The sequence below is a fragment of the Rhinatrema bivittatum genome, chromosome 8 (genome assembly GCF_901001135.1).
Source record: "Rhinatrema bivittatum chromosome 8, aRhiBiv1.1, whole genome shotgun sequence".
In the NCBI taxonomy this organism is placed as follows: domain Eukaryota; kingdom Metazoa; phylum Chordata; class Amphibia; order Gymnophiona; family Rhinatrematidae; genus Rhinatrema; species Rhinatrema bivittatum.
In genome coordinates this window covers 9,354,488-9,368,709 of record NC_042622.1, presented here as the reverse complement: position 1 = coordinate 9,368,709, position 14,222 = coordinate 9,354,488, and the positions used below count along the sequence as shown (strand labels likewise).

Sequence of the window (14,222 nt, the reverse complement as noted above, 5' to 3'; positions counted from 1 at the left end):
CGGAACGACCTCCTGCGTCGAATCATTTTGGTCTATGGCCGCCGCCATTTTGCGGCGGCCATTTTGCAAAATGGCGCCGGCTGAAGACTACACGATTTAGTGTGCCGCTTTTCCTGCTCTCCCCCTTCCCCCGATTTAGCTACGGACCGCCGCTACGGAGGTAATTTAAGGCTACGGACCTCCAGGTAATTTAAGGCATTGGGGGGGGGGTTCGGGAGGGTGGGGGATTTAATTTAAAGGGTCGGGGGTGGGTTTTAGGGTGTTTTAGTGTGCCGGTTTTCCTGCCCTCCCCCTTCCCCCGATTTACGATTTTTTGACGATAAATCGGGGGAATTGGTATTGTATCGTGGCCCTAACGATTTTTGACGATTTAAAATATATCGGACGATATTTTAAATCGTCAAAAAACGATTCACATCCCTACAAATCTCACAACGGCCTCAGTATGGCTGGATCAGCACCGCAAATCTCGCAACAGACTCAGAATGGCTGGATCAGCACCACAAATCTCACAACGGCCTCAGTTTGGCTGGATCAGCACCACAAATCTCGCAACAGACTCAGAATGGCTGGATCAGCACCGCAAATCTCGCAACAGACTCAGAATGGCTGGATCAGCACCACAAATCTCACAACAGACTCAGAATGGCTGGATCAGCACCGCAAATCTCACAACGGCCTCAGTTTGGCTGGATCAGCACCACAAATCTCGCAACAGACTCAGAATGGCTGGATCAGCACCACAAATCTCACAACAGACTCAGAATGGCTGGATCAGCACCACAAATCTCACAACGGCCTCAGAATGGCTGGACCAGCACCACAAATCTCACAACGGCCTCAGAATGACTGGATCAGCACCACAAATCTCGCAACAGACTCAGAATGGCTGGATCAGCACTTGTCCCCTCGCACCTGTCAGGATCTGTTCCATGACAAAACGAGCTTCCATACTGAAAACTTACTCTCCGGAGGGATTCTGTCTTTGTGTGGACACCCAGACAGACTCCGATGGTGAGGGTACAGCCCTGTGACATGCCCAGTGCCGTCACATCCTGGTGTTGGGCATTTGATCTCTCGCTTTTCAGGTCTGCAGGGATCTAGGAAACACACAAAACGATTTAAAAGGGCATTAAAAACAAACAAGTGACCCACGTTCCCCTGCTGTTTCAATACCGCAGACCCAGCTCGACCTCTGGCTTCCCGCCGACTCCCCTGTAGCTAAGGATCCTCTCTATTTCACTCACATTTGGACATTTTCAATATTTTATTGTGTTACATGGCGATCACATCGGTTTGCTGAGGACGTATTGGTGAATAACGAGAACAGAATGCCAATATTCATGAAAACATTGACATTTAAAAGGTTTCTGCGGCATTACTCCGGCACTTTAAGAAGATCCCGCCTTTGTCTGGGGAACTTTTGTGCACATAAAGTTACCCGGAGAAAAAAAAACGAGTCTGTGGGCTAAAATCTTTAGCTGGATGGCACCGTATTGAGTGCTCTCTGGCCCATTTCTGCAGACAAGCTGGCTCAGACAAAGGTTATCTGAATAACTTTCAGAGTCCGGCTTTTATCTGTTACGGGGAATTAAGCTCTGGAAGAATGTGCACTGTAAGATTCAGGAAACAGAGCTCCTCACTGCTTTTATGGCTTTATATTATTTTGGCATAGCAGGTATGGCAATGAGAGACTCCTGCTGTGGATTCTCTTGCACTTTGGGGCGGCCGTGAGTCTTGGCGAGAACGGTGCCTAGCGCCGTGAAACGTGATGTGTTTCTGCTACCGGCATGGGTCCAAGTGTGTTTGCACTGGAGCTTTCCAGCGCTTTACAAGCGACGCTGAGAACGTGGGCAGAGAGAAACGTAAACAGGGTGGCCGCTCAGTACTGGGCTGCAAGGAGTTTGGGAAGCTCCCATTGGAACAGCTGGCGAGCTGCCTATAAGAGGAGGCAGGTAAAAGGCCTCCGGGGTAATTACAAGGGCACATCGAGTCTCCACTCTTTGCCCCAGGCGAGAAGGAAAGAAACCCTTTCAGTTCCTTCATTTTGTGGCCACCTGGATGCTTCTTGGTGACATAGACTTGACTAAAACTGGGAGTCCTGAAAGTGACGCCATGCATCAGAGGAGAAGAAGGCCCTTAACCTATCTCCCAGGGATCAATGAGGGCTCTACTGCAGCATCTTTGAAAGAAGTGCTTAAATACCTTTACTGTAGAAGTTTTTCCTGATGGTATCCACAGCTCGGCTCTGCTTCTCATCGGTTGGAAAATGCTTGGGGTGCTCCCCGGGGAGCCGGCTGGGCTCCCTGACCAGCTTCACCTGCTCTGCTTTCAGAGCAATGGCCTGCTCCAGAAGGCCCAGGTTTCCCCTGGTCATCATGTCGTACATTTCGGACTCATCCGTCACTGCGGACTTCTGCGAGCGAGTGTCCTCCTCCTTGCCGTCGTCCGAGTGTACCTCCACGATGACGGAGTATTCCGGCTTGGGACTGAGCTGCTCTTCACAGTGAATGCTCTGAGAGTCCTGAGAAGCACGAGGAGCCTCTTCACAGATAACGTCCGCTGGTGACTGCTCCTCCTCCTCTTCCTCCTCCTCCTCTTCCTCTTCCTCCTCTTCCTCTTCCTCCTCCTCACCCTCCTCTTCCATGGCCTTTTGCACATTGCCAGATTTCTCACAGTTTATGTCATCCCTGGGTTCAAGGCAGGAGTCGCTGCTCGGCTCACTGGTCACCTCAATGACCTCCTCTGCATCTTCGGTTTGAATGATAAGTTCCTTGTCACAGTCCTCTTCAACTCCCACTTCTCCTGCCTCCTCGTGGACCAGCTGTAATAAGTTCATGTTAGGTTTAGAGGTCTGGGTTTCTTTTTCAGACAGCTGCCCCTCGGTTGCAAGAGTTTCTTTTGCTATTTGGCCTAAGTTTAAGAGCGAGTTGGCAATAATTTCTTGATAACTGGTGTAATTGATCTTTGTGGAGCTGGCCGGAGGAGTTGATGTACTCTGTCCATATGAAGGTTTTATTGCACTTCTCCCTGCAAAACAGGAGGACAAGTAAGTACCAACCAAGGAGTGGGTATTGACACTGCAAACGTTTCAGACATAAATATCATAAAAGTCATCGTGAAGTCAATTTTTAATAGATTCCTGCATATTGTATTTGTAGAGTTTTACAGGAACCTCACAGATGTTATTTTTTTCAATAATTGGGTTTGTTATGCCTAATTCACTGAATATATTGGTTTGTTGTAATTACAGAATATATCATTAATAGAATGCATGGAACCAAGCACTGTACTGACGTTCCCCTCGTAGTCCTGCCAGCGAACCTCACTCCTGCCCTGCAACACCCCTGCTATTCCAGTACTGAGACCCTCACACACAGCTCTGCCCTGCAGCACCTCCTGCTGTTCCAATACTGAGACCCTCACACACAGCTCTGCCCTGCAGCACCTCCTGCTATTCCAGTACTGAGACCCTCACACACAGCTCTGCCCTGCAGCACCCCCTGCTATTCCAGTACTGAGACCCTCACACACAGCTCTGCCCTGCAGCACCTCCTGCTATTCCAGTACTGAGACCCTCACACACAGCTCTGCCCTGCAGCACCTCCTGCTATTCCAGTACTGAGACCCTCACACACAGCTCTGCCCTGCAGCACCCCCTGCTATTCCAGTACTGAGACCCTCACACACAGCTCTGCCCTGCAGCACCTCCTGCTATTCCAGTACTGAGACCCTCACACACAGCTCTGCCCTGCAGCGCCTCCTGCTATTCCAGTACTGAGACCCTCACACACAGCTCTGCCCTGCAGCACCTCCTGCTGTTCCTGTACTGAGACCCTCACACACAGCTCTGCCCTGCAGCACCTCCTGCTATTCCAGTACTGAGACCCTCACACACAGCTCTGCCCTGCAGCACCTCCTGCTATTCCAGTACTGAGACCCTCACACACAGCTCTGCCCTGCAGCACCTCCTGCTATTCCAGTACTGAGACCCTCACACACACAACTCTGCCCTGCAGCCCCTCCTGCTATTCCAGTCCTGAGACCCACACACACAGCTCTGCCCTGCAGCACCTCCTGCTATTCCAGTCCTGAGACCCTCACACACAGCTCTGCCCTGCAACACCCCTGCTATTCCAGTACTGAGACCCTCACACACAGCTCTGCCCCGCAGCACCTCCTGCTATTCCAGTACTGAGACCCTCACACACAGCTCTGCCCCGCAGCACCTCCTGCTATTCCAGTACTGAGACCCTCACACACAGCTCTGCCCCGCAGCACCTCCTGCTATTCCAGTACTGAGACCCTCACACACAGCTCTGCCCCGCAGCACCTCCTGCTATTCCAGTACTGAGACCCTCACACACAGCTCTGCCCTGCAGCACCCCTGCTATTCCAGTACTGAGACCCTCACACACAGCTCTGCCCTGCACCTCCTGCTATTCCAGTACTGAGACCCTCACACACAGCTCTGCCCCGCAGCACCTCCTGCTATTCCAGTACTGAGACCCTCACACACAGCTCTGCCCCGCAGCACCTCCTGTTATTCCAGTACTGAGACCCTCACACACAGCTCTGCCCTGCAGCACCTCCTGCTATTCCAGTACTGAGACCCTCACACACAGCTCTGCCCTGCAGCACCTCCTGCTATTCCAGTACTGAGACCCTCACACACAGCTCTGCCCTGCAGCACCTCCTGCTATTCCAGTACTGAGACCCTCACACCCAGCTCTGCCCTGCAGCGCCTCCTGCTATTCCAGTACTGAGACCCTCACACACAGCTCTGCCCTGCAGCACCCCCTATTCCAGTACTGAGACCCTCACACACAGCTCTGCCCTGCAGCACCTCCTGCTATTCCAGTACTGAGACCCTCACACACAGCTCTGCCCTGCAGCACCCCCTATTCCAGTACTGAGACCCTCACACTTAATTCTCCCAATGCAATTTACTCTGGCTCTGCAGGAGCCTCTGCTGTCCAAGTGCTGGGCATATAGAGCTCAGAATACGTCTGATATAGATGAAGGAACACTAATACAGGACTAAGCTAAGACTACCAGAGCATATATCCCCCCACCCCCCACCCCTCCCCAGTCTTCGTGTGCCAAGAGCTTTTTAGGTGGTTTTAGGGAATAGAATGTGGTTCACTTTGGGCCGTTTCATTTTTTATCTTTTTCTAGCTGAATTTCATTTGGGGGGGGGGGTATTTGTTTGAATTTTCATTTCATTTGTTTCAGGAAATAGTGTGCACTATTTCCCAAAATGAGGGACCCCATCCCTGCCAGTGGAGGAGCGAATAATCCCTGGTGGGACCTTCCTCCCCCAACCCGCACTTCAGCATGATTTAAAAAAGCCCCTTTTTGTCCACATTCTGTTTTCAGGTCAAACTCTCTTCTAAAAATGACCTCCCACCCTGCAAACCCCCATCTGAAAGTTTACTTGGCATCTTGGTGGTCGAGTGGGAGCAGGAGCCTCCTTCTCTGGCCTCTGCACCGCTTTTCACAATGATAGTGGCCGATCCCAGGTTCTTTGAGAGTGGCAATAGGGGTTGGCTGCTGCCATTTTGAAAAACAGAAAAGGCAGGTCACCTATCCAAAGAATTTTAGGATTTTTGGGACTGAACATTGAGTCATTTGTCACGATTTTTCCTTTGGGAAACAAAAGTTTGCACCTTTAGTTGCCTGTTCATTAAGTATTTGTGCTACTGCGCTCTTCAAAGTTCCTATAAGATGCTTGCAGTGTTGTAAATGAACTGCCTTATAAATTCTGATTCAGTATGTGCACAAACATCAAAACAACTCTATTATTTAAAGCTGTTCTTTGATGGCTGTACAACTGCTGTAATTGGTTGTTGGTTCTTTAAGAAAAGTATTAATATTTAATCTAAAATGAAGGACATTCCTCTACTACCACTTTCTTTGTCAAAACATTTAGTGATCCTCAGAAAGTTGGAACTGTCATGGTTACAACAGCCTCCTTGGCAAACATCCGTGTTTGCCAAGGAGGCTGTTGCAATTTGTACAAAGTGACCATGACTGTAACCCTAACATCAGTGTTTGCCAAGGAGGCTGTTGAATTTGTACAAAGTGACCATGACTGTAACCCTAACATCAGTGTTTGCCAAGGAGGCTGTTGCAATTTGTACAAAGTGACCATGACTGTAACCCTAACATCAGTGTTTGCCAAGGAGGCTGTTGCAATTTGTACAAAGTGACCATGACTGTAACCCTAGCATCAGTGTTTGCCAAGGAGGCTGTTGCAATTTGTACAAAGTGACCATGACTGTAACCCTAACATCAGTGTTTGCCAAGGAGGCTGTTGCAATTTGTACAAAGTGACCATGACTGTAACCCTAACATCCGTGTTTGCCAAGGAGGCTGTTGAATTTGTACAAAGTGACCATGACTGTAACCCTAGCATCAGTGTTGGCCAAGGAGGCTGTTGCAATTTGTACAAAGTGACCATGACTGTAACCCTAACATCAGTGTTTGCCAAGGAGGCTGTTGCAATTTGTACAAAGTGACCATGACTGTAACCCTAGCATCAGTGTTGGCCAAGGAGGCTGTTGCAATTTGTACAAAGTGACCATGACTGTAACCCTAACATCAGTGTTGGCCAAGGAGGCTGTTGCAATTTGTACAAAGTGACCATGACTGTAACCCTAACATCAGTGTTTGCCAAGGAGGCTGTTGCAATTTGTACAAAGTGACCATGACTGTAACCCTAACATCAGTGTTGGCCAAGGAGGCTGTTGCAATTTGTACAAAGTGACCATGATTGTGACCCTAGCATCAGTGTTGGCCAAGGAGGCTGTTGCAATTTGTACAAAGTGACCATGACTGTAACCCTAACATCAGTGTTGGCCAAGGAGGGCTGTTGCAATTTGTACAAAGTGACCATGATTGTGACCCTAGCATCAGTGTTGGCCAAGGAGGCTGTTGCAATTTGTACAAAGTGACCATGACTGTAACCCTAACATCAGTGTTGGCCAAGGAGGCTGTTGCAATTTGTACAAAGTGACCATGACTGTAACCCTAACATCAGTGTTGGCCAAGGAGGCTGTTGCAATTTGTACAAAGTGACCATGACTGTAACCCTAACATCAGTGTTGGCCAAGGAGGCTGTTGCAATTTGTACAAAGTGACCATGACTGTAACCCTAACATCAGTGTTGGCCAAGGAGGCTGTTGCAATTTGTACAAAGTGACCATGATTGTGACCCTAGCATCAGTGTTGGCCAAGGAGGCTGTTGCAATTTGTACAAAGTGACCATGACTGTAACCCTAACATCAGTGTTGGCCAAGGAGGCTGTTGCAATTTGTACAAAGTGACCATGATTGTGACCCTAGCATCAGTGTTGGCCAAGGAGGCTGTTGCAATTTGTACAAAGTGACCATGACTGTAACCCTAACATCAGTGTTGGCCAAGGAGGCTGTTGCAATTTGTACAAAGTGACCATGACTGTAACCCTAACATCAGTGTTGGCCAAGGAGGCTGTTGCAATTTGTACAAAGTGACCATGATTGTAACCCTAACATCTGTGTTTGCCAAGGAGGCTGTTGCAATTTATACAAAATGACCATGATTGTAACCCTAACGTCAACAAGTATGGGGTGGCCAGATGTTTTGCAAAGCAGGCCTCATTAGTTTTGGTATTGTTTGGACTATAAAACATGCTTGGGACAGATATAGAGGGCTGTAGTAGGAAGAAGTCAAGTGAAAGGCATGGGGAGGGAGCTGGTATTAGTTTAAATATGGGAATTTAACTTCCTAGGGTGGTAGAGAACCAGAAAGGAAGAGAAATGGGCAGATTGTATGGGCCAAATAGTTCTTGTTTGCTATAATCTGCTATGCATGTTGCAATATATTACAAAGCTTGGTGGTAAGACACTGGAAGGGGCCTGGGTTTTGAATTTTACTTAATAAATATTAGGCATTAATAAGAACCAGAAACAAAGATGAGACATAAAAGAGCCTAACAGTGGAAGTACTGGAGACCAGCACTGTAAGAGAAGTCCCGCTGTCGCTCCTTGTGACCTTGGGCAAGTCACTTTACCCTCCATTGCCTCAGGTACAAAGATTGTGAGCCCTCTGGGGATAGGGAAATACCTCCAGTACCTGAATATAATCCACTTTGAAGCGCTGAAAAAAGTGCGAAAAGCAGAATATAAATATAAATAAATAAATAAGAGAAGTTTAAAATGCTCGCCACAGAAACAGAGAGACTTGGGGTAATAAAACACAGAGAGACTGGTGTTGGTTAAAGAAAGGAAATTAATGCTTGCATCGAATCTAACTGGTAGGCAACCAGAGAAAAAGAGAACTGGGCAGACTGGGTAGGCCAGTTGGTCCTTCTCTGCCGCAGTTTACTTTGAGGTCAATAATGATCTAGCATTTAACCCACTCGCAATGTGCAGACGTTCCCAGGGGTGGGGTTAGCTTGGAGAAGGCAAGATTGCATGAGGAGGAGTAGCCTATAGTTAGAGCAGAGGGCTATGAACCAGGAGACCAGGGTTCGAGTCCTGCTGTCTCTCCTTGTGACCTTGGCCAAGTCACTTTACCCTCCATTGCCTCAGGTACAAATTCAGACTGTAAGCCCTCTGGGGATAGGGCAATACCTCCAGTACCTGAATGTAAACCGGTGTGATATCTCAGATTGCATGTTGGTATATAAATAAATAAATAAATAAATAAATAAATAAATAAATAGTGTCCTCCACAGAAGGAATGCAGGAACCTTTCCCTGGACAAAAGGATGCATGCTGATTACTGGTGCAACCCTCACAGGTATAGAGCACCCGTGCTGTTTGCCCTAACGCAGGCAGTTTAGTAACAAGAGTAACTGAAAGGAGGCGTGACCTAGCAACAACGCAGCCCATGGAGTAGGTCGGGCTGATACCAGCAGGCTACAACTCCCCAGAAATCAACTGGATCGTGCTGGCAGCTTAGTGATTCCTGGAGACTATCCAGGACAGGATATTGGAGCAACAGCCTCACTATTTTCCTTAGCTGTTTAGATTATTACCAAACTTGGGGGTGGGGGTGGGGGGACAACGCCCGATGTTGGATTAAGATTGGGAGCTTGTAAACTCATCTACCCAAGGAGAGTAAAGAACCAAACAAGAAGGAGCCATGGGGAGGCTGAACACTCAGGAAAGGGTCAGGGGAGGAAGGCAAGAGGGGCAGAAGCAGAGAAGGAAGAGCACTCATGAAGGGACCTTGAGTGGATGGTTGCAGGGCAGGAAGGGAGGGGGCCCTAGTGATGATGGAACAGCCACAGCTTATTACGGCATCAGTTGCTTGGGATCTTCTTAGTGTTTGGGTACTTGCCAGGTTCTTGTGACTTGAATTGGCCACAGGATGCTGGGCTTGATGGACCCCTGGTCTGACCCGGTACAGCAAGTTTTATGTTCTTATGAGAAGGACGACAAAAACTCACTTGGATGAGGACCGATATCCTACAAGTGGCCAAGCTTCTACGAGTAGCAACTGGGAGATATCCTTGCAAAGTAAACCAGAAACACTGGGCAGAGAGGGGAGACCACTTGGTCTTTTTCTGACATCACCTACTACATTACTGTGTCTGACTTTTCTTAACGAACCTAAGCTGATTTGCAAGGGGGTAATTTTCCAATGGCCTGCATCATTACAAAGCGCAGGGATGGTTCCACATGCGCATAGAGAAGGCGCTCACTGTGTTTATTTTCTTCGAAATGTAGCAAGAGCAAAGGCCGTGCGTTAAAAGCATCCTGGGCGACTTCTGTCCGTATGGGCAGCCGGGGAGGAGCCAAATCTAATTCCTCCCCCCCCCCCCCCCCTCAAAGGCCGGTTTCTCCTGCAGCTATGAGTGCAGACACTAATGGAGCCCACACCGACCTTTAGCCATAACCGAGGAGGATGACGACAACCCTGTAAATCCTGATTTACCCAGTGAAATGCCTTGAAAAGTCCCCTTCCGTATGCACGGGACCTGTCACTTTTTTCAAAATACCTTCAGGGATGGAGGAATTATACATTATTCTCTTACTAGATTATTATTACTATTTATTCACTTGCTATATTTCATTTCCATTAATACCATCAAAGTGGTTCACTATTAAAAATCAATTAATATAAATTAATACATCATATCTAAAACATCAGGATAAACATTCCAAAACTAGTCATAAAAATGATGCATCCTACATAAATAAAAGTAATACAGATGTACCAGCATGCAGGGGTAAAATACTGATCCGGGTTAAAAACCTGCATAAACAGCCAGGCCTTTAAAATCGTGTTTCTTGCTTTGAATATGGTCAGCGAGTCCATAAAAAGCAGTGCCAGATAACCAACCCCTGGTTCCCGCCAGCCCCTCCAACAAATGCAACTGTGAGACCCAAGGCTTGGAGCTGGTCTGGAGAGTAAGAAATACAGTGGTGGTGAAGCCTCTGCTCGCAGGCGCACAGACTCGTGGTCGAGATCTCAAAAGGGCTTCTCGCAGCCGCATTAGGAGCTGGGTGACTGAGACAGATTTCTGTGCACCCCCCAAAATTAATTTACAAAGAAGAAAGCCCTGCAGTGTGCTACGAAAATGGGGGCAAGTATCAATAAATAACCCCCACATACTAAAGATATCACTCATTTATTAAAAAAAAAAAAAAAAAAAAGGGGACCCGATTTTCTGCCGCGTTACCAGAGGCCGCCAGCAGCAGCGGCAGAGACGCGACTCCGCATGGAACCGCGGCCCCGCGTCAGTCTTATCAAGGTGATGGAGGATATTGCAGCTCTTTAAGCTAAGTCGTTTTCGCTCTGTGAATTCATCCGTAATTTGCACTTTATTGCACTGCACAAGAAAATTTAAAGAAGGGATCGGAAATGACATCATAGAGTTTCCCCCAATCTTGTAAGTTCAGTCCCACAAAATTTTTCTTGATAAAAGAGTGAAATCTTTAATACAGGGGGATTATTGATATAACAAAAATTAATTTGGCAGCCATGTTCTGGACCACTTGGCGACGTCTTTGGAGTTTTACACTGCAACCATACATTACAATAATCAAGCTGTGAAATGATTAAGGAATAAGCTAAGAACGTAAGAATTGCCATTCTGGGTCAGACCAAGGGTCCATCAAGCCCAGCATCCTGTTTCCAACAGTGACCAATCCAGGCCACAAGTACCTGGCAGGATCCCAAGGGGTAGAGAGATTCCAAGCTGCTTATCCCAGGGATAAAAAATGGATTTACCTTAAGTTCACCTTATTAATGGTTAAAGGACTTTTCCTCCAGGAACTTGTCCAAATCTTTTTTTAAAAACATAGCTATACTAATAGCTTTCACCACATCCTCTGGCAACAAATTCCAGAGCTTAATTATGTTTTGAGTAAAAAATATTTTCTCTTATTAGTTTGAAATGTATTACCTAGTAATTTTGTCATGTGTTCCCTGGTCTTTGTACTTTTTGAAAGAGTAACAACTGATTAATAGAGATGTGAATCGTGTCCTCGATCGTCTTAACGATCGATTTCGGCTGGGAGGGGGAGGGAATCGTATTGTTGCTGTTTGGGTGTGTAAACTATCGTGAAAAATCGTTAAAATCGTGAGCTGGCACACTAAACCCCCCTAAAACCCACCCCGACCCTTTAAATTAAATCCCCCACCCTCCCGAACCCCCCCCCAAATGCTTTAAATTACCTGGGGATCCAGCGGTGGTCCAGAACGGCGGCGGTCCGGAACGGCCCCCTCAATAGAATCGTGTTGTCTTCAGCCGGCGCCATTTTTCAAAATGGCGCCGGCTGATAGAGTGCAGGAGGTCGTTCAGCGGCGGTCCGGAACCCCCGCTGAACGACCTCCTGCAGTCGATCTCCTGCCGGCGCCATTTTCCGTACGAAAACGATTCGCGGTGAGAAATCGCTCCCGGAACCCCGCTGGACTCCCAGGAAACTTTTGGCCAGCTTGGGGGGGCCTCCTGACCCCCACAAGACTTGCCAAAAGTCCAGCGGGGGTCTGGAACGACCTCCTCCGTCGAATCGTTTTTGTCTATGGCCGCCGCCATTTTGCGGCGGCCATTTTGAAAAATGGCGCCGGCTGAAGACAACACAATTCTATTGAGGGGGCCGTTCCGGACCGCCGCCGTTCTGGACCACCGCCGGATCCCCAGGTAATTTAAAGCATGGGGGGGGGGGTTCGGGAGGGGGGGGGATTTAATTTAAAGGGTCGGGGGTGGGTTTTAGGGGGTTTTAGTGTGCTGGTTTTCCTGCCCTCCCCCTTCCCCCGATTTACGATTTTTTAACGAAAAATCGGGGGAATTGGTATTGTATCGTGGCCGTAACGATTTTTTGACGATTTAAAATATATCGGACGATATTTTAAATCGTCAAAAAACGATTCACATCCCTACTGATTAACGTTTACTCATTCCATTCCACTCATTATTTTAAAGACCTCTATCTTATATCCCCTCATCCGTCTCTTCTCCAAGCTGAACAGCCCTAACCTCTTTAGTCTTTCCTCTTAGGGGAATTGCTCCATCCCCTTTATCATCTGGGTCGCCCTTCCCTGTACCTTTTCTATATCTTTCTTGAGATGTGGTTCTTTTGATTTAACAACTTTTCTTTGACATGCAAATAAAAAAACAAAAAAAAAACAAAAGGAACCACTGCTGAAACTTGGCTACTCATTAATCTGAGGATCATATTAACAGGTCTAGGACAGATTACATCTAGCAAAGAATTAGCTCCTCTACTCAAACAGCTTCTGAATTTTCGGGATTAAGCTCTGCTTTATCATCATCTAGCCATTTAGCTTCCTGATGCTAAACAGTTTATTTAATTTCGTCCAGTCAATTGCCTCTAGTGAATCAGGAAAGGCTTGAGAACCTGATCTTATGTATTCTTCTGTGGGGTTTCTAGTATTCATCGCTCTTTGGGACCGATGCATTATTTACACACAGAAAGTGGCCGCTGATCAGTCAGCACACCCTTTCTTACCGCGCCCCCAGGCGCCCCTCCTGGAGGGGCCATGCAATATTTAAATTAGGGGTCACATTAGCAAGGAGGCACTCTAACAAGAACCCATTCGGCGTCGGTCGTCTGCAAGTTAGGAAAAACAACGCAGAATTTATTGGCGTCTGTTTCCTAAGTGCCGCACAGTCAGGGGTTCAGCAGATGACGTTTCTCAATTGCACCCAACTGCTGGTGGGGTTTTTTTTAACTTTTTTTTTCGGGTTGATTTATTTTAGTTTTTTTCCTCCTACTTAATATCGCAATGATATTAAGTAGGAGGCAGTACAGAAAAGCAGTTTTTTCTGCTTTTCTGTACTGGTTTAAGGAGCACTCAGCTATTAACGCCTGCTCCAGGCAGGTGTTCATTTCTGATCACTAAATGTGCGTCCTAGGCGTACATTGTTTTTTGTATTGGGAGTGAATAGCTAATAGCCTCATTCACATGCATTGGCATGTTATTAGCGCTATTAGATTTACTCCGTGTTGGATGCACGTTGTAGCGGCGCTAATCCCCTTATTGCATAAGGGGATTAAGTAGCACCTATACAACCTGCGGGTTATGCAGCGTGCTGGGCTGAGCGCGCTGTATTGCATTGGACCCTTTGCATGTTAAAGAAAGCGAGGTAAAGTACCTTCTTCCGGAGTGGGGCAGGGAGTTTGCTCCTGCTCTGTTCTGCTTCCCTCCTCCTCCTCCTCCAGAGTTCCCTCTGAGTCATCGGTCACAGACTCCTCCTTCACGTCCGTCTCCTCACTGCCATCGCTGTCCACGTTGTAGCCTTCATCCAGAGCCAGTTTGAGAGGGTGTGACTTCCTCTTTGACAGAAGGTGCTCGGCCTCAGCATCCTGAAGTTTTCGCTTCTTCGCTAGTGGGCAGTTTTGTAAACTGGAAGAAGGGATGCAGTGATCAAAAGCAGAGACCAAGCGTCACATCACTTGCCAGCCCAGGTCTGACCTACTCGAGAAAGTCATGCTGTTGGAAGTGATTAGCAATTATTTCTTTTTAAACATGATGTGTGTGTGCATGTGCGCAGAGAGATAGGGAGGTACCTAAATAAATAAATATGCAATATTCTGTGCTTGTGCTCCAGCTACCTGCCCTACTGCTGCTCTCTTCTGGCTGAAGCAGTGTAGCAGGGAATTATGGAGCCTGCACAGCCATAGGCTCTTTTCCTTTCAGGGCGTTGGTATGTCAGGACTGCGGCAGGTTAGAGGATTCAGGGGAACGCAATAAACAGCCAGGCC

General features: G+C 47.6%; 1 protein-coding gene across 5 annotated transcripts in view; it reads right to left on the bottom strand.

Moving 5' to 3' along the window:
* MYT1 (myelin transcription factor 1) overlaps positions 1-14,222 on the bottom strand; it is a 199,978-nt gene that overhangs the window by 70,092 nt on the left and 115,664 nt on the right. For all 5 annotated transcript variants that reach the window (XM_029613475.1, XM_029613476.1, XM_029613478.1 and 2 more), the window contains 3 exons: positions 13,613-13,863; positions 2,206-3,030; positions 966-1,100 (listed from right to left, as the gene is read on the bottom strand). In XM_029613475.1, coding sequence (XP_029469335.1) covers positions 966-1,100; positions 2,206-3,030; positions 13,613-13,863 — 1,211 coding nt within the window. The remainder of the gene's footprint in view (positions 1-965; positions 1,101-2,205; positions 3,031-13,612; positions 13,864-14,222) is intronic.